Source organism: Eleginops maclovinus, chromosome 2 (assembly GCF_036324505.1).
Source record: "Eleginops maclovinus isolate JMC-PN-2008 ecotype Puerto Natales chromosome 2, JC_Emac_rtc_rv5, whole genome shotgun sequence".
NCBI classification, from domain to species: domain Eukaryota; kingdom Metazoa; phylum Chordata; class Actinopteri; order Perciformes; family Eleginopidae; genus Eleginops; species Eleginops maclovinus.
This window is the reverse complement of record NC_086350.1, coordinates 4,653,513-4,671,689: the sequence shown is the minus strand read 5'-3', so window position 1 is coordinate 4,671,689 and position 18,177 is coordinate 4,653,513. Positions and strand designations below refer to the sequence as shown.

Genomic DNA, 18,177 nt, shown 5'->3' with positions numbered 1-18,177 from the left:
TCTTGCTCTTTCCTTCCCTCCATATCTCTCTCGCTACTTTTCTCACCTTCCTCACCCTGAATATCTACTCCCTCTTCCTCCCCTCATACTCCCTCCCTCTCTCTCCCGCTCTCTCTCTCTCCAGACAGCAGAGAGGAGTCTGTGCTCGGCAGTATTCCTCTGCCCAGCTATGTCATTTCATCCGTGGGACCCGAGGACCACATCAGCCGCAAGTATGCCTTCAAGGTACGCCAGCCCTTTTCCTACACACTTGTTCACGGTGACTAACATCTTTCAATCACTTTCTCTGGTGTTGTTGTTTTCAGTTTGCAGTGTGTGTAGCCAACTATTTTTCCACTTTTGGATGCAAAACAAAACAAAAAAAGGAACGATTCCCTCTGAAATGAAGAAGAAATGCTACAGAGATTGATTTCAAATTAGTCAGGAGAACTTATTCCACCAAACTCAACCCTGTTTGTGTGTTTTATTCAAGCAAAGATCCAAATTAGAATAGTTTTGTTGTTTTGTATGACAGATTGGTCCCCAATGTGATGAAGTGATTATACAGGATTGTTGTACAAGTGGAAACAATGCAAAGCATGCACTGCTGGCTGCACACTTCAAAGTCGCACTGATGCTGTTGACATTGTTGTACATGATGCATCAATGCAACTTCAAAAGATTGGAAACATTATAAAGTTTTTATTCCTACTTTAGGCACTTATGCTAAAACTGTAAATCACTAGTGCTATTTGAAGCACTTTTGATTCATCAATGTGGACATTTATTAGTCATAGATGTTCCTTTCCAATTGAAAACCTGCTGCCTCTTTACAACTCAATACTACCATAACGCCTGTTGTTTGACTGAATGTGGACCAGCAGGTTTAGTGGCACGCAACTTTTCCCCTTTTATGAACACATATTTGATTGTGTGCCGTTTGATCACCTGTTTTTGAAGCCTATTATAAATGTGGCTCCCAGCTATGCCTGCATGTATTGAGGTTGTAATCAGTAAACAAGCATCTAAAATACCTGCAAATTCTAATGTGTAATAGATTTTATTTCATTGCTTTGACAGCCCCCGCCTAAAAATTACGATAAGATCTATAATGATTTTTTAAAATGCTCGTTAAACGAACAGATAAACATCTTCCAACGTAGCGCTGCCTGCCGTGCCGCCCCTCAGCTTCGGGCAGCACTCAGCACCTGTTGTGTTGAAGTCAATAACCGCCGCATGTCTGTCAGTGGCTTTATTGAGACGGAAAGCTCGCCTGGAATGGAATGAAGCTTCTCCCGTGCCCTGAGGCTCGAGTCTGTTTGAGTCAAGCCCGACATGTGTGAAGCTGAGAGGCAGGCGTGATGCACAACACCACCTACTGAGTGTTTACCCTCACCAGAAACTGGCTTCCACTTTAATCACGGATTAGAGATGTGTATGTAAATATGCACATGGTTTTTAAAAGTTGTTTGTCATCAGTGAGTTAACACTGACTTTAAATATGGTATAATAAATGAAGGGCATGTTTGCTTAGTTGTTAAAGAAAAGCCCTCCGACTAAAGGTCAGGTTTTATGGCAGCGGCCGCCATGTTTCATGAGCTGTCCTTGAGCAACACAAAGATCCACAACCCTCTGCTTAAAGGTTTTTGGATAAGTATGTTGACCTAGTGTCTGAGTATTATAATAAGTAAACATTTGTCTCAGTTTACTCACTGAAGACAGGACAAGGTGGGTGTCTTCCAATGGAAATAAAGACAAAAATCAATAAGGCACTCAAATACATATTTGGATATTAACCCAAACTATTACCCTGTGGCTGACAAAAGATCAGACCTGTTGGAAATCCCTTTAATCATCAGGGGTAGAAGAACTTCAGGTGGCACATTGTAGAGCTGTGGCAACATTCAGAGACTTTAAGAGTCCATATGTGTGCCAAGCTGGAGTAAGAACAAAATCCAAATAGAGATAGGGTGCAAATTCAACCATAAACAAGGCAACAAGCTCCCTGAAGCCGCTCAACATCAATGGTATTCACTGCTCTGGAAGGAAGACCTTGGCTCGATGTTTTTTAAGCAGGGAGAAGGCAAAAATATACGGCAGGTGAAGTTTGATCCAGGATGAATCAATGCGATCAAAACCAATTAAATCAAGCACGCTGTTATTATACTTATTGAGAGCTACTGGGAGTAACATGGTAAGAGTGTTGGAGTTCAGGACCTTAATGCATCTCATTCCTACTTCGGACAGTCTGTGACACTCTTCCCCCTCAAACACGCTTTGGGGAAGCAAAGGGAAAAAACAGCTCTGAACCATGAATGGTATGGATGGCACCATGACACTTGTCTAAGCTGATACTGGATTTGATTTGCCGTAGAGTTAGATAAAGCAGCAAGTGAGACCCGCCTAGGTGCGTCCTAAAGGTCAAACTTCCCCTACTGCAAATGACAAGGTCTTGGTAGAGATAAAATGACACTGGACAGAAGATGTGGTTTCCAGTTTGGACCAATCCTCTCTACATACCAGTAGTTACGTTGTGGACCCCAATATATTAAGAGCATCCTGGTGGATCTTACATTGGCATTAGAGGATTACAACACAACAAAGAGTTGTGTACTGAAACAGGGTATCTACTCTTGAGTAAAGGCTGAAGTAAAACCAATAATAGGCAACCAGACTGGTGTATGCTACAATCACAATGAATATTGTAACCCGGAGTGTAGGCTTTGTTTACTTCCTGGCAACGATACAAGTCAAAAATATTGCTCTGTTTCTTCACGATTGGGAGGAGGAAATTATGTTTTTCACAGCTCATTAAATGTAATTAAACGGTGAAATTGCTTGTCTTTCACATGAGCAAAAAAAGCTATTTCACAAAGGTAACAAACTAGTTCTCGATTAGCATCATTATATCGTATAGCAGAAGAGGTTTGGAGATATCTTAAGCCTTGAGGCAATCGAGGTCTCGGTATACTATAAACAACAATATTGTATGATATGAGATCATGGTCTGGAAGCGATACAGGAAACTGAACGACGGATGAATTAAATGTTTGGGTTTTTTTTTACTGTTAAAAGAGCAGCTTGAATTCTTGTTTTGGCTGACCTCCGCTGGTTTGACTTCTCACCTTGCTATCCAACTAACTACAGGTGATGTTGGGTGCTTTTAGAGGTAAAAACAGACGTTCAATCCGAGAGGGCAATGAAACACAGTTTTCAGCCTGGTGTTGATTTAAATCCTAATGTCTCAAATAAACCAAAGCCAAGATGTCCACCACAGGAAAGAAACCAATTCTACTCGAGTGATAACATCCCTGCTGCAACTAACACCACCAAAGCATCAAACCAAACTCCTCTTTAAAATAAATGAAAGCTACTAAACCAGGTCTGTAACCCACACCAGCTGGACCATATACCCAGCCAAACAGTGATGGAGTGGGTATTTTATGAGGGTCTGTGAACGCTGCACATATCGACTACCGAATTGACCTTTAAGCTTCAACGACCTCCCATCGTCCTCCTCCTCCTCCTCCCCTTATTCACTGAACCCTCTTCTTGTTCCCATTGGTTGGCTGCTCCGACTGGGACGTCCCTCTCTCCTTGTGAGTGTGTCGCGTCGCCCAGTGACAGCCCTCCCATAAATAGGTATTCTCCCCCTCTCTCTCGTGCTCTCCCTCGTAAATATATCCCTGTTGTTGGTGTGGCTTTTTTTTTGGGTCCAAACGTGACAGAATATACAGCGGCTGTGTATATTCCTCTGTTGGTTTTTGATGCATGTTTTTTGAGAGTAACATGTTGGCTGGTTGTGTTTTCTTTTAGTGTTGTGTCTTTTTTCCCCCTCCTTCTCTCACCACCCCATCATCGCAATATGAATCTTTTGGCTTCTCTGGTGTGGGGCTTATCATTCATCTCTGTGCTGCTCTCACTGCCTCCTCCATCACATCCACTGTACCAGCATGCAGTTTCCTGACAGTGTGGATAAAAACTCTGCTATTTGGAATATCACCTCACTCTACTTTCCCAGTGATGAATAGTGAACAATAATGTACTCTAGTGGATCTTCAGCTGTAGATGCAGTCACTAAAATGTTGACTTTCCCAAGCTTGCTGCTGCAGCTTAGGGGAACTTTTGAAGTAGATCAACCTGTTATATTTTTCCCTAACAGGATTCAAACACTGAATGTTTTTCACGGTTTTAAAACCCAGTATCCCACTTGCAATTGCTGCCTCCATTTGGATGTTTTTCACTTTACATTTCTACAGTTTAGAGAAGGTTACCTTATCAGGAGCTTTGTGGTGCTCTGGCTGCTGAGGCTTATCTTTATGAGCACAATGACTCTTTAAATAGCGTCCCGACAAAGAGTGTGTGTGAGTGTTTGTCTGGGGCTGTCTGCGGGCAAAGAGCCAACACTTTTGTAAGCCCTTCTAAGAGCAATGAGGGAGTGATATTTTTCAGTTTACAGAAAAAAGGGAGGAAGTGATTAGGGGTTGGAGAATAAAGAGAGGAAGCGATAGGTGGAGAGGAAGGAAGTCATGACGGCTAGTTGCGGTGAAATGAGGGCAGAGCTAGAGGGAGTTCACATTTCATATTTTCACACAAAGCATCGTTGAACAATATAGTCGGGAACACTAATAATGTGGAACACCCTTAATACTCCCACACAGGCACAAAGAGAAAGCGACTTGGCTGTGGCTGAATTCAGTGTGTGGGTGTATCGGTCGTGCACTCAGAGCTGAATGACCCACTCAGCATTCCTGCTAAAGAGAGGCAGAGTCTCTGTGTTATTTTAAACCTCTGGTGTTGTGTGTAGGATCAGGTTACTATTGTATGTGTATATGACGATGTAACTGAAATAGGGAAAAATCAATGCTGGGGACAGAGGATTGAATCGACCGGGCTTTTAAATGTGTGTATGGTCTGGCGGAGGTCGTTCTGGGTCTGCATTATAAAGTGTTGTTTTTTGGTAGGGCTGCAGGATTTGGAAATACTAACCAATATGGGATTAATTTAACTGATTTTGCAACTGCAATAGGAGGTGCAGTCGTAGAGGGGATGATCATTTTTGGAACATTCTTCACATTATCTTTGAAAAATGTGGTAATAGTGTGATTATTATTACTTAATAGAATCTGTAGAACATCGTTTTTAGGCAGCTGTTTCAGAATTCAGACTTTTATCAGAACTCAGACTTTTTTCAGAATAATAACTTCCTTTTCAGAATCTTGACTATTTTTCGGACTTCAGATTTTTGTCAGAATTCTGACTTATTCTGAATTTGTACTTTTTGCTGAATTCTCACTTTAATCTCAGTACAGTTTTTTATTAACCGTCAGTTTACCAAAAAGTTTCAGATGTGGCCCTTTAACATGAAATGAAAATAAAGTAAAAAACATAGAAACCCCCAAAATCTTTCAACACTAGAAAGATAAATATTTAGAGTATGTGTAGAATTCACAATACAAAAATACAGATAGTTAGAATACAGCGTAACAGACCAACCTAGCTGAAAAACTATAAACTTAGGACACTATGTACCAAGTCTTTTGCAATAAAATTCAGTACAAGATGTGTGAATGTGTGTGTTCACAGCACATTCATCTCTGCACGTGACTGAACTTCTGACAGTCGTTGCAGGACTCTGTCTCTCGTCACGAAGCCGTCCCATCGCAGCTTTAAGAGCTCTGTCAGTGTTGATGGTGAGCGTGTTGTGACAGCTGCTTCCTGAGGATGCTGTCATTCCTCTCACCAAGCTGTTCGGGGTGTTTTTGGAGACCTTTACCATTGGCTTTTAAGATGAGTGTTTGCTAACAAGTTTCCCTGCCTGTGTCCTGTCATGTTAGTTCATCTCCACTCCCTGACAGTGACAGGCTGACTGGGTTTGGTCCACAGCTGGGTTTTTTTTAAAGTCTGGGCAGTGTTGTGGTCAAAGAGTCTGCAGAATTTCATTTGAACCAAACATCACGCCTGCTGTTTTAACTGGTTTGAAAGCAGGGATATAGGCTCACTAATTAAAATACTGATCAAGTGCTTAATCAACATATACACAGCAGATGGAAAGCACATTTTAGTGGGCGGTGTACCAGTATTTTAAGTTTCGTTTGAATCATTTATAAGGTATAGGATTATTCGCCATACTGATTAAGCCGTTTTCCTCGCTGATGCTCCGTCCCTATGGTCCCCCACCCCGTCTCTTGTTTGTTCACCAAATTCGAGACAATTAAACAACAAGTATACAACTATTTTCAGAAGCTGGTGCGACACCGTGGGAAAGTCACCACTGACATTCAATACCACAACACTGGTACACTGGGAGCTTTCCCCGGCGGTGATTTACTTTAATCAGCATTCTGTGAACTCATTTGGCAAGGGCTTGCATTAATTTATATTTGTCCCACATTCCAGCTCTAATGAAGTTATATAATATTTGACTGTATGATTATGGCTTTCACAGCAGTCACAGTGTGCTGTTTGTTCTGACCAGCTGCTGTGGTGTTTGGTTGGATGCAAACATACATATCCCCAGATTGTGACTGAAGACAACAGAGCGAGTTCATTATGATCCAAGTTCCTGCTCGCTCAATTCATTTGCTTGTCAGGGAAAATAGTGTAAAGATTATTTGGGGAATTGCAGTAATTTAAAGAGGCCATATTATGCTTTTTTGGCTTTTCCCTATCCTGAAGTGTTATAGGTTTTTGGTGCATGTAAATGGTCTGCAAAGGCAAATATCTCTAATTTTCCCTCCAGAAGGAGTTTCTCTCTAACACACTCCCCCCCTCTGCCTGACACACCACCTTTGCACTCCTTTCTTACTTCACTAACATGATGACATCACTATGTTATACTCTAGCTTCTGTTGGCTAGCGCTCCAAAACATTGTGCATGACAGGCCACCGGGCGGCCAGCTAGCCAATCAGAGCAGACTGGGCTCTGGTTTCAGACAGAGGGTGAAAAGAGGTGCTGCAGCACAGGCAGTATGAGAAACATAAAGACCTTTTTGAACATAAAATGATGTCACAGTATAGACACAAAATACAAATATGAACCTGAAAATGAGCAGAATATGTCCTCTTTAAAGGCACTAAGTGTAAAATGTTGACCTCAATCTACACATTACTATAACCTTAAACAATAAAGACCTCTCTTAGGCAATGTCCCGCCTCCAGACGGTGTCAGTTTAAGTTATTTAGTGCATGCATACTTCACCTAAGTATCAACAAAGAGCCAGTACACAAGTCAACAGGACTATAGGACGTTGCGATCAAATCTAAAATCTTTAAGTATGTACTAGGTTTAGCCTCAAGTAGATATTCAAAGATACTGAGTCATGTTATTAGCTGCACAGCCACTAAAATGAGCTTGTTTCAGCAGCCAGACGGCGGTGCTTTCAGAGGGCAGGCAACTTATCAAGCTGTTAGAGAAGCTGGAGGCGATGCAGGGACGTTTGTTTGTGTACATGTCAGCATTTGTGTGCTGCGGTTTAGAGCAACAGAGACAGAACAGCAGGGGTGACAATCTTTGTTTGCATAATTCATTAACTTGTTTATTGTGTACATTGAACTGTAGTATTTTGCAGAGGATGCAGATGGGATGCTGAGTTACAGAGGAACCACATCTCCTTTTATCACCATGTAAACCAATGGAGAAATCACAGTGGAGATACTGCTGTTACTGTAGATCCAACTGCAGCATCCTTACACTCTGATCATGCTGCATTCATTATTCAGGGAAGGAATAAGGGCAGGGAAGATTTGGCGTTTAATTACTTTTCATTTGCATGCATCTGTTGTTGAGTGGGTTCCCTAATTTGTCTTCGGATCCAAAAGAACGAAAGGAAGGAAGAAGGAAGGAAGGAAGGAAAGGGGAAAGTAGGACATTGAAGATGTGTGCTCAGCGGAGTGCAACTCACTTTAAAAGGGTCTCTAATAACCCCGCTTTCACAGCAAGGACATCTTCATCAAGGGTAGAAAAGACTTAGGCACTAATAATTAAACAGCTGTTGGAGACGTACTGTTCCTTGAAGACATTTCTGTTGTTTGATGGTGGGTTTCTTATCCCTGAGGATAGCGGGCCAATTATCATATCAGTGACATCATGTTCAGATATTTTTTAACACAGCTAGATTCAGTTTGAATTATCAAACAGTGAAGGAATCGGTGTGAGCTTCTCAAGGACTTCAGGAACTTAAAGGCAGCAATCTATAGTAGGAGAAGCTCAGATACCAACGGCTCCACTGATGCAGTCTCAGTTGATTAAAATGCATTGCACCTAGAAGCATTTAGATTTTTGAGAAAGAAGCAGCTCTCATTTTCCTCCAGCTGTGAAACTAGTATTACCTTTCTCTCCACCTACACAAACAGAATAATCCTTTTAATATAACTACTACTTATGTGTTCTCTGGGATGTATTGAAGGCGTTTGCTGGATGTAGATGTAGGAAATGGTGCTTTAAAGAGGCCCTATTGAGCTTGTGGTTTTTTTTCCCTTTCGTGTAGTGTGTAATGTAGGCTTGTGTGCATGTAAATGGTCTGCAAAGACTAAAGTCCCAAAGTTCCTCCAGGGGAGTTTCTCTACCACACACTCTTTGTTTATTTCTGTAACACAGTGATATCACTATGTAACACTCGTGCTTCTATTGGCTAGCGCTCCAACACATTGTACGTGAATAGGCCAAGGGGCGGGACATCTCTAAGCGGTTGACCAATCACAATCAGAGCAGACTGGGCTCTGGTTTCAGACGAAGGCTGGAAAGAGGAGCTGCAGCACAGGCAATATGAAACCTGAACATCAGCATTATAGGGCCCCTTTAATATGCTGTATCCAATAGCTACTGTTTATCCTATAAATACATACTTCATACTTTTTATCTCTATTGTGTATATATAAATGACTTCTGGAAAAACAACCGACTGTGCTGTTTACCAGCCGGCCAGCTAACCAATCAGAGCAGATTGGCTTCAGTGAAGGTTTAAATAGAAGAAATAATTCTGTTTACTGTGAGTAAGTTGAAACATTGAACTAAGTTAATCTACAGGCTCACAGACTATTATTCAAGTTCCTGTATACTATAATTGAGTGTGTGCCTCACCATTGTTGGCTGTGCTTTAAATGATTCTGCAACATCACACACATAAATCTTTCATTCAGTCGCACTCCGGCAACAGTGTATGAGATGTAGCGCTGATAGCTCTTTCTAATGTGCATACAAAGACACATCAATCTCAAGTTTATGAATATGCCTGTCATGAGCTCAGTGCTTAAATCACTGCACAATTACCCTGTCATGGTGTCTGATCAGGATCACATTTCACAGAGCTACATTTCATACCATACCTCTGTACCTTATACCTTACTTTGTGAGACATACTATTGAGAAAAAGGAGCAATCATTCATGAAAAGGTTTCTGTTGTTATTTTTGTATGTCCTGAGTAGGTTTCTAAGCTTTAATAGCAGCGGGAAACACAGGTTTGTGACCGACTTATTTTTCCTGACCCTCACATTTTCTATTCTCCATCGTACCAGGACTCTTTCCTCTCATTGGGCACACGTCGTGGCTTTGTTGGTCGTAACTGGCTGGCGTTTTTGTCTCTGTATCTCTATCGTGTGGTTTCCTTCATGCCTCTCTCTCCGTATCGGTCGATGCTTACCTTGATGTTGTTTCTCTGGTTGGACAGCATGACATCTGACCTGTGTCTTTAACCACATCTGATTTCCGTGACCCTGACGCTGACGCTGACCTCTCCTCTCCTCTCTTCCTGTAGGCTAGCCACACTGGTATGCGCTCGTACATTTACATGCAGAGCTCTATGATTGGCTCGCAGGCGGAGCACACGGGCATGCGGACGTATTACTTCAGTGCAGACACCCAGGAGGACATGAACACCTGGCTGAGGGCCATGAACCAGGCTACGATGATGCAGAACAGCAGCAACACACTCATCAGGTACACACACCGTGCACCTCTCACTGCCACACACACATCCCACGCTTTAGCTTTATGGCCATGAACCAGTCCACTTCAGAAGACCAGTAAACATATTCAGAGCTATGACTACATTCAGCCACTTCACGTGTAACTCTTCAATAACACAAACTATTTTCCAGCTCTAGATATTTTTGTGTTCCAAACATGTTGTTCTCCACTTTGCACCATGAGCTCCCCCTTGTGTTTGTTGCCAGTGTTTGGATGCCTAAAGGGGACTTAAAATAGAAATGAGAAATAGTGTTTATCGAGATATAAAGTTGCCCCTATCCCTAATTGGGGTTACAGTATACTAGAAACAACACAACTTCTTACAAATTACACACATACGTTGTACCTTAAAGGGGGCTTTTTTTTGGTGTTCCCTTTCCTGTCACCATCACAACAGAGCCGGTCAGCTAACCAATCAGAGCAGACTGGGCTCTGGTTTCAGACAGAGGGTGAAAAGAGGTGCTGCAGCACAGGCAGTATGAGAAACATAAAGAGCTTTTTGAACATTAAAGCATGGAGACATGTACCAGGAGAGACACAAAATGCAAATATGAAGCTGAAAATGTGCATTTTATGGCCCCTTCAATATACTGTATCCAATAGTAATCCTATGTATACATACTTCGAAGAAGAGTTGCTATTTGTTCATCTATATAAATTAATTCTGTAAAAACAACCCACACAACAAATCTCTTCTCTTCTCCTGAAGCAATGGCACATTAGCACATTATTTTTTTACATGTTTTCTCACTTTTAAAGAGTATATTCTGAAATGCTGTTTCTTGAACAGGCAGCCTCTCTTCCCATGTATTATTCATGTGTTTATGGGAGAGGGCGCTCAGATCAAATACGTCCCTTCATTCTCTGGCAGCCTCGTCTTGTACCGCTCAGTTTTCACGTTTTGTTTTAGGAGAGGAAGTCCCTTAAGATTACAGTATTTGTTAATGAATGACAGGAAGGACAAAAAGTAGAGAAAGCTTCACTTTTTCACCCCATGTTTTCCTATGGAACAAAGTACAACAGTATGAGTATTGTTAACTGGAATTTCGCACCGGTTTTCAAGAGTTTGGCTACTTTTTACAACATGCAAACCCTTTTTTAATAAATGATTCATAAACTGCAAACAACAAGCTATTCTTCAGCTGAAGGATAGGGCCTACTATGGCTCATTTAACACAATCTAATAGGAACAAATGAGTCATTATAGTGCTCTTTTATACTCAATATTTTTTAGCTTTTCTGGAAATTGAGCCGCTGTTTAATTAATTTTCTAAAATAACCTTTCTTGTGGGGGTCATTGAATTTCAGAGACCTGACTGTTTTGGTAGCTTTCAGTCCCAGGGGGTTCAATTATGGATTGTAAAACCTAGCTGTGGTTCCAAGGCTTCACTTGTCAAATGCCCAGCTTTAAATGGATCTGTCTGGTGAATTGAACCCTGTCCTTAAAGTTTGGGATGAGCCTAAAAGTTTCCCTTTTATGTGACAGTCATTTAGTTCAGATTCACTTCAGCACAAGAGATAAAAGACTAAAACCCTGAGATGGTGGAACGGGGCGTCCATAGAGTATCAGGGAAGGGATCAAATGAAACAGAATTGGTTCTTATCCAGTAAAAGCCACTGAAATACTTTGAGAGGTTAGAGGTGACGAAAAATCTCCTGTCATCTGTAGTTATGAATAATTCCTTAAGGCATAAATGCATAAAACTACATGAAGTATGTCTCATTTATTGCTCACTTTCCTTTCTGTAGTTCTAAGGAATGAAACGAAAAAGAAGTAGGTTTAAGAACATAAACATAAAACATGTGCTTTTCAAACAAATACACAACATATAGAGAAAAGACATATATTCAGAAGAGTATCTGAGAAAATGCACAATTAATATACAGAAAAACGTAGAATATAGAAATTTATTATGGCCTTACATTCACACAGGACCTTATATAAGCTCTTGTCTCCACAGAACGTCTGATAAGTTGGAGACGTTCGACATGCTGCAGCAGCAGGCCGTCCCGCAGACGAACCACTTGAACCACCAGCAGGACCCTGACAGCCTGAGACCCGTCGTCCACGAGGTTCTGCTGGAGCCCTTCCACCGAGCCGCAGAGGAGCGCTGCAGCCTCCACAAAGATTCTCCTGCCTCCACCACGCTGGAGCACCCCATAGGAAGTACCACCCTGGAAATGGACACGCACACCTCCCTCCCCTCCACCTCCACGCCCTCCACCCTCCCACAGCTGGACCACATGTCGGCCTCGGCGCCCGTGTCCAGGGTGCCGTCCAGGGCCCCGTCACGAGCCGCCTCCACCCTGCCCTCCAGCGTCTGCACCAGGAACGGCCTGGTCTCCACGCCCAGCCCCATCCTGGAGCCCAACGGGATCGCAGCGGGGACGTACCAGAGGGCCCCGGTGCTGGCCCCTGCTGACTCACACAAGCAGCTGCACAGGAGGAGCACTCTGGAGCAGGTGGAGCAGTGGGTCAAAGTGCAGAAGTCCGAGCACAAAGGGTAGGGCACCGCCATAAGTATCGTTTGTGAAAATACAAAATATTATTGTTTTATGGTTTAAAAAAGGACATGATTACAACCTTTGGGTTTTATTTTCTGATTTATGTTAACTGAAGATGCAGAAATCAGACCACATGTACTTCAAAGTATGGATTAAAACTCCCTTCCTACAAACTGTTTAATAGCTGCAATTCTAGGTATCATGTAAAGTCATACAAGTTATATTTTATTATGTTAGTTCAGCGGATGATATCCATGAAATAGTGCTGCTTAATTTGGACATTTTTCTAAATATGTTATAATAAGTTTCCAGAACTATTCGTTATGTTTGAGCCTAAATTAAATGATTTTAAACCCAAGACATTTGATTAATGAAGTATGGCAAAATATAATGTTATGCCCTGCTGTTTCCTCTCCACAGCCCCCCCTCCAGAGAGAACACCCTCCCTCGCCGCACACCCCCGACCCAGCACAAGTTCACCTCCACAGACGCGTACCAGACGCTGCCAAAGACCCCCCGCCAGAGCCCCACGCCCGCCCGGCTTGGCGAGTACAAGTACGCCCAGGACCGCCTCAGCCACTTCCGCCTCGCCCCCGACCCGGGGCCCAACACCGTGTGGCAGCTGTACGAGTGGCAGCAGCGGCACCAGTACCGGCACGGCAGCCCGACGGCGCCGCTCTACACCCCGGCGCCTGACTACCCTTTTGGCCCACGGCCTCCATCCACCGTGCCTCTCTCCTCTGCAGCACCCAGGTCTGAAGGATCCCCCCGCTGTGTGTCGGTACCACCCACATCTGCAGATATCCCTCCGCCCGGGCCGCCACACGGCAGCAGCAGAACCCTGTCGCCGACACGGAGGCCGCACACGCCGGCTGAGCGTGTGACAGTCAGACCGGCGGGGGAAAGGTCGTTGCTGGACGTCCCCTTCGCTGTGTCCCCCCGCAGGAGCAAATCTCAGATGATCAAGGTAAAATAATGACAGAAGCAGAACTATTCTTTTGCACGTTTTTTGCAAACAACACGTGTAGATAACTGTAAGAAGTTCAGTTGTTGAGGCTAGGATGATAGGAACTTAATTTGTAATGAACCCAAATGTGTTTCTCCACAGCGATCAATCAACTGATAATTATTCAAGTGTCTCCAGAGTATTTAATCAAGTAATTATACAAGAAAACAGAAGGCAGGCAGAACAACGGCTGTGTTGAATAAAGGATTGGTTCTTTAATTGCAGCATGTGCAGATAACGTTGATTAGACATATTAGATAACGGCCTATGGTTGACAGCAGCTTATTTTCCCTGCAGTGCAGCAGGCATGGATTGAAAGAAATCGATCCCGTCTTCCCTGCTTGTGCTCCTCCAGAGATTGGTCCATTAAAGGTTTTTTTGTATTCCCCCACTTGTCAAGAGCACAGTGTCAAATTAAATAGTTTCCCATCCAGAACAGTGCCAGTCATTGTGACAGTGTGGGGCGGGTGTTGGAAGTTTGCTCCACTGAACATTATAATTGTTTCAGTGCCTCGGGGCACGATGGCAGAAGTATCCTTAAGGCATTCAGTTAAAGTACCTCAACTGTATCAGCACTCAGTCACACAGTCAGTGAGCTATATTAAAGAGGCCCTATTATGCTTATTGGGGTTTTTTATTTTCCTGTAGTGTGTTATATAGGTTTTTAGTGCATGTAAATGGTCTGCAGAGGCTACATTTCTAAAGTTCCCTCTATTTCCCTCCTTTCTCTCACTAACCCCCCCCGCCTGATACCTCCATCGGACTACTTTGTTTACTTCCGTAACATAATGACATCACTATGTAACACTTGCACTTCTATTGGCTTGCGCTCCAACACATTGTACATGATAGGCTAAGGGCCGGGACATCTGTCAATGGTTGACCAATCACAACAGAGCCGGCCAGCTGACCAATCAGAGCAGACTGGGCTCTGGTTTCAGACAGAGGGTGAAAAGCGGTGCTGCAGCACAGACAGTATGAGAAAAATAAAGAGCTTTTTGAACATTAAAGCATGGAGACATGTCACCGGAGAGACACTAAATACATATATTAACGTGAAAATGATTAAATTCTGTTGGCAATGACAGAGGTCAAACGTTTTCTGTAAGTCTTCACAAGGTTTCCACACACTGTTGCTGGTATTTTGGCCCATTCCTCCATGCAGATCTCCTCTAAAGCAGTGATGTTTTGGGGCTGTCGCTGGGCAACACGGACTTTCAACTCCCTCCAAAGATTTTCTATGGGGTTGAGATCTGGAGACTGGCTAGGCCACTCCAGGGCCTTGAAATGCTTCTTACGAAGACACTCCTTCGTTGCCCTGGCGGTGTGTTTGGGATCATTGTCATGCTGAAAGACCCAGCCACGCTTCATCTTCAGTGCCCTTGCTGATGGAAGGAGGTTTTCACTCAAAATCTCACGATACATGGCCCCATTCATTCTTTCCTTTACACGGATCAGTCGTCCTGGTCCCTTTCTTTTTAAATGGGAGAACTTGCACAATTGGTGGCTGACTAAATACTTTTTTGCCCCACTATATATATATATGTGTAAAACATTTGTCACATTTATGCAAGCTGAGAAAATTGGCAACTCCATTTGCACAATCCAGAAATTAAGTGAAAAAAACACACAAATATGCAAATGTACGCCCACTCTCTCACAACCCCAATGTTGCCCAGAGATAAAACAGAAAGCAGTGTTTTGTTATCAAGGCCATGTGAGATATGGCTTCCTCTCAAATAACAATTCTAGCCTTGGGCGATGTGAGCTGTAATATGCACTGATAACACGTTCTATATGTTGCTGTTTGTCTTTAAAGTGTAATGCTATTGCACACATTGTCCGTTATGCAATTTTCTCCAGGGTATATGTGTAAAATGTGTTGTCTGTGTGTTGTCAGGCTGCTACTATTGAGAGACGGTCAATGCCTCCATCTGGCTACATCACACACACCGTCAGCGCTCCCAGCCTTCATGGCAAAACGGTAGGTCTTAGCATTAGAAACATAAAATACACTCATTAATATTTAAGCAAACGTTACATTAGGAGTGTGATTTAATATTTCACTTGGAGCAGAAACCTTCATGCTTTGAAAGCTAAAGAGGCTCTTTTGGAAGTGATGTGTAATTACCTCCAAGAAATCCGTCACCAGAAGAGCATTTATTCTCCGCTCTGACAAAATGTGAACAGATATTGATTAGCCCTTTGTCGGCATGGGCCAGTTGTCTGTAGCTAAACATTAGGAAGACATTGCCTGACATCTAGAGTTTGTTTTTGTGAGTTTGGCATCTGTAGTTTGGTGTGGTCAGTTTAACTCACACAGGCTCTGCCCTCTACTGGACTCTTTGGGTGATCCTCTTAACCAATCAGGTGTTTGTCCACTGAATTTGCATAAATTATCCGTCCAATCACGACGAGGCTGCAGGACTGCATGCGTTATTGTGCAGCGATGTTTTGGCACGAAACAGCTTTCAGTTGTCGGGTTTAATCCACTGTACCCATAGTGTCCAGTAGATGGCAGAGCCTGTGTGAGTTAATACAGTGGTTACATATTGTAACCCTAGTTCTATATGCAGTCTGCTAGGCTCATCCTGATTGGCCAGCTACTTATTTATGCAAATTCAGTGGGTGATCGCATGCCTTTGACTGCTGAAGTGTATGACCCAAAGACTCCAGTAAGAGGCTCGATCCGTCTCATAGAACTAGGGTTACAACAAGTAACCATCGTTTTGTCTGATGTGATGTCCCGTGGTGACGGCAGCCGGAGGAGCTCACCCTGCTCCTCATTCAGCTGCGTCGGCACCAGGCCAAGATGGCCGCCGCCCGTCAGCACGCGGTCTGCCAGCTGCAGCGGTTCAACGGCCCCACAGAGCCCCACCTCCACAACCACTTTCTCACTGCCTCCACGACTAGCACGAGCCCCCTTCTCAGCGCTGGCCCCTCTCCTGTGTCCCACTTTGGACATGACCTGTGTCCCCTTGGCATTTTCAACACCCAGGTGTGCCCCCCCCCCCCCACCTCCTGTGGCATGCCTATCCCTTATTTAACTGGTAGAGGTTGCCACTAAACATATTGCAGCTGCATTACACTTAAATCAGATCTACTATAGAAGGTTCCTTTTGTTTATGTAATACGTAGCACTTATATCATTTTAAATATTTGGGCCAGTTCAAGTATTTATTAGAAAGTGACAAGGCTGAAAGGGGGAGATAGAGGGGAAGCCAAACATATTCCTGTAAGTTGGTCATCGATCTTTCCGTCCAACAGTTGAGTCTGAAGGAAAATATCAGATTAAAAAAGGAATTTATTTTTTTTAACTATTTTTACACATTTTTATTTTCTCTTTATTGATTTATGGATCATTTGTGTCAAATTAAAACAATTCTGACTTTAATGCCAGCTTTTAATCAAGAAACCACCAACTATGGATCTACCCAAGGTGAAATCAACAGTTAGACTATTTCTGTAAACACAATCACAATGATGCATGAAGACATTTATACAAATTCTATGTAATATTTCACTTTTAGCAGGCCGAACAAAGGCATCATAACACAATGGACATAAATGAAAGCACTGACATCTATTCTATCTTGTTTATATTTGCAATGTGGGATTGCCAGAAACGGTATTTCAGTTTTCTGTATCTATAACACCTGTGGAAACGTTGACAATAAAGTGGACTTTGACTGATCTGCATCCAGACACTCTTTGTCTAGTAGTTCCCAACTATAAGTACGTCTACATGTGAAATTAAGCTTAAATAAAACTTATCCCAGGATAGATAATGGTGAATAAAAGTGAGAACAGCAACAGTACTCCCAGTATGTCAGTGGCAACCTCTACCCCCAGCTCCAGAGCTTCAGTGTGGTGACGTCGGGCATGGTCTATCTGGTTTCTGCCGTCATCCGCCTCTTTTTGTTTTGTCCATGTGCTGTTATTGGCTGGTCCGTTTCCATACCGTACTATTAGGGAAACTGTCCACAGGCATGTTGTGCTGCTAACTTCTTTGATGTCCAAAAAGACATCCCATGCTTTGGCTGTGGATGTGTCGCTCAGTTTGGCCTTCTGAGTCGTGAATCTTTTGTTTGTTTTTGTGTTGTAAGCTGAATTGAATCTGAATTGTTGTAATGTCTGCTGCTTCAGATGGATCTGGTCTGTGCTGGTGTTTTTGTTTTCTGCAGTGGGAGAATATTAGCATCTCTGAGAAGTTATATGAATGCGTTTTTACTGTGCGTTGTGATGCATGTTGGCACGGACACATGACACAGTCCACACCTCATAGAGACTCAGACATGTACTACCTGTTGACACTAATCAATAATCCCCACCCTCATGTTTGTCCCCCTCTAGAGTGATGACACCTACATGCAGCTGAAGAAGGACTTGGAGTATCTGGACCTGAAGGTGAGGTTTGGAGATGAATAAATGGTATCCGCTGTTGTCATTTTAAATAGATTATCTGCTGCTTTAGTTTCGGTTTTCTATTTCCTCTGTGCCTTTTCTAATTTGAAATGTCTTTAGCTCAAACTAACACACTTATTACTGACTTATTAATTACTACTGATGACCACACTCTTGCCATGATTAGAGAGATTTGTTAAGGCAAACTATCCCCAGTAGATTTCTAACCCTGCTCACTAAAGCAGCCGCCCTTTTGTGACTACGGCTCTGTGTCTTTGTGATTTTGACTCCCAGATCAGAGCTCTAGAGCCCCTG

General features: G+C 43.0%; 1 protein-coding gene across 7 annotated transcripts in view; it reads left to right on the top strand.

Moving 5' to 3' along the window:
- Positions 1-18,177, top strand: part of plekha7a (pleckstrin homology domain containing, family A member 7a) — a 129,864-nt gene that overhangs the window by 95,483 nt on the left and 16,204 nt on the right. For 6 of the 7 annotated variants that reach the window (XM_063907244.1, XM_063907224.1, XM_063907216.1 and 3 more), the window contains 6 exons: positions 125-225; positions 9,736-9,917; positions 11,909-12,451; positions 12,873-13,419; positions 15,359-15,442; positions 17,812-17,865. In XM_063907244.1, the coding sequence (XP_063763314.1) occupies positions 125-225; positions 9,736-9,917; positions 11,909-12,451; positions 12,873-13,419; positions 15,359-15,442; positions 17,812-17,865 (1,511 nt within the window). The remainder of the gene's footprint in view (positions 1-124; positions 226-9,735; positions 9,918-11,908; positions 12,452-12,872; positions 13,420-15,358; positions 15,443-17,811; positions 17,866-18,177) is intronic. The other variant, XM_063907234.1, reaches the window with a different exon arrangement.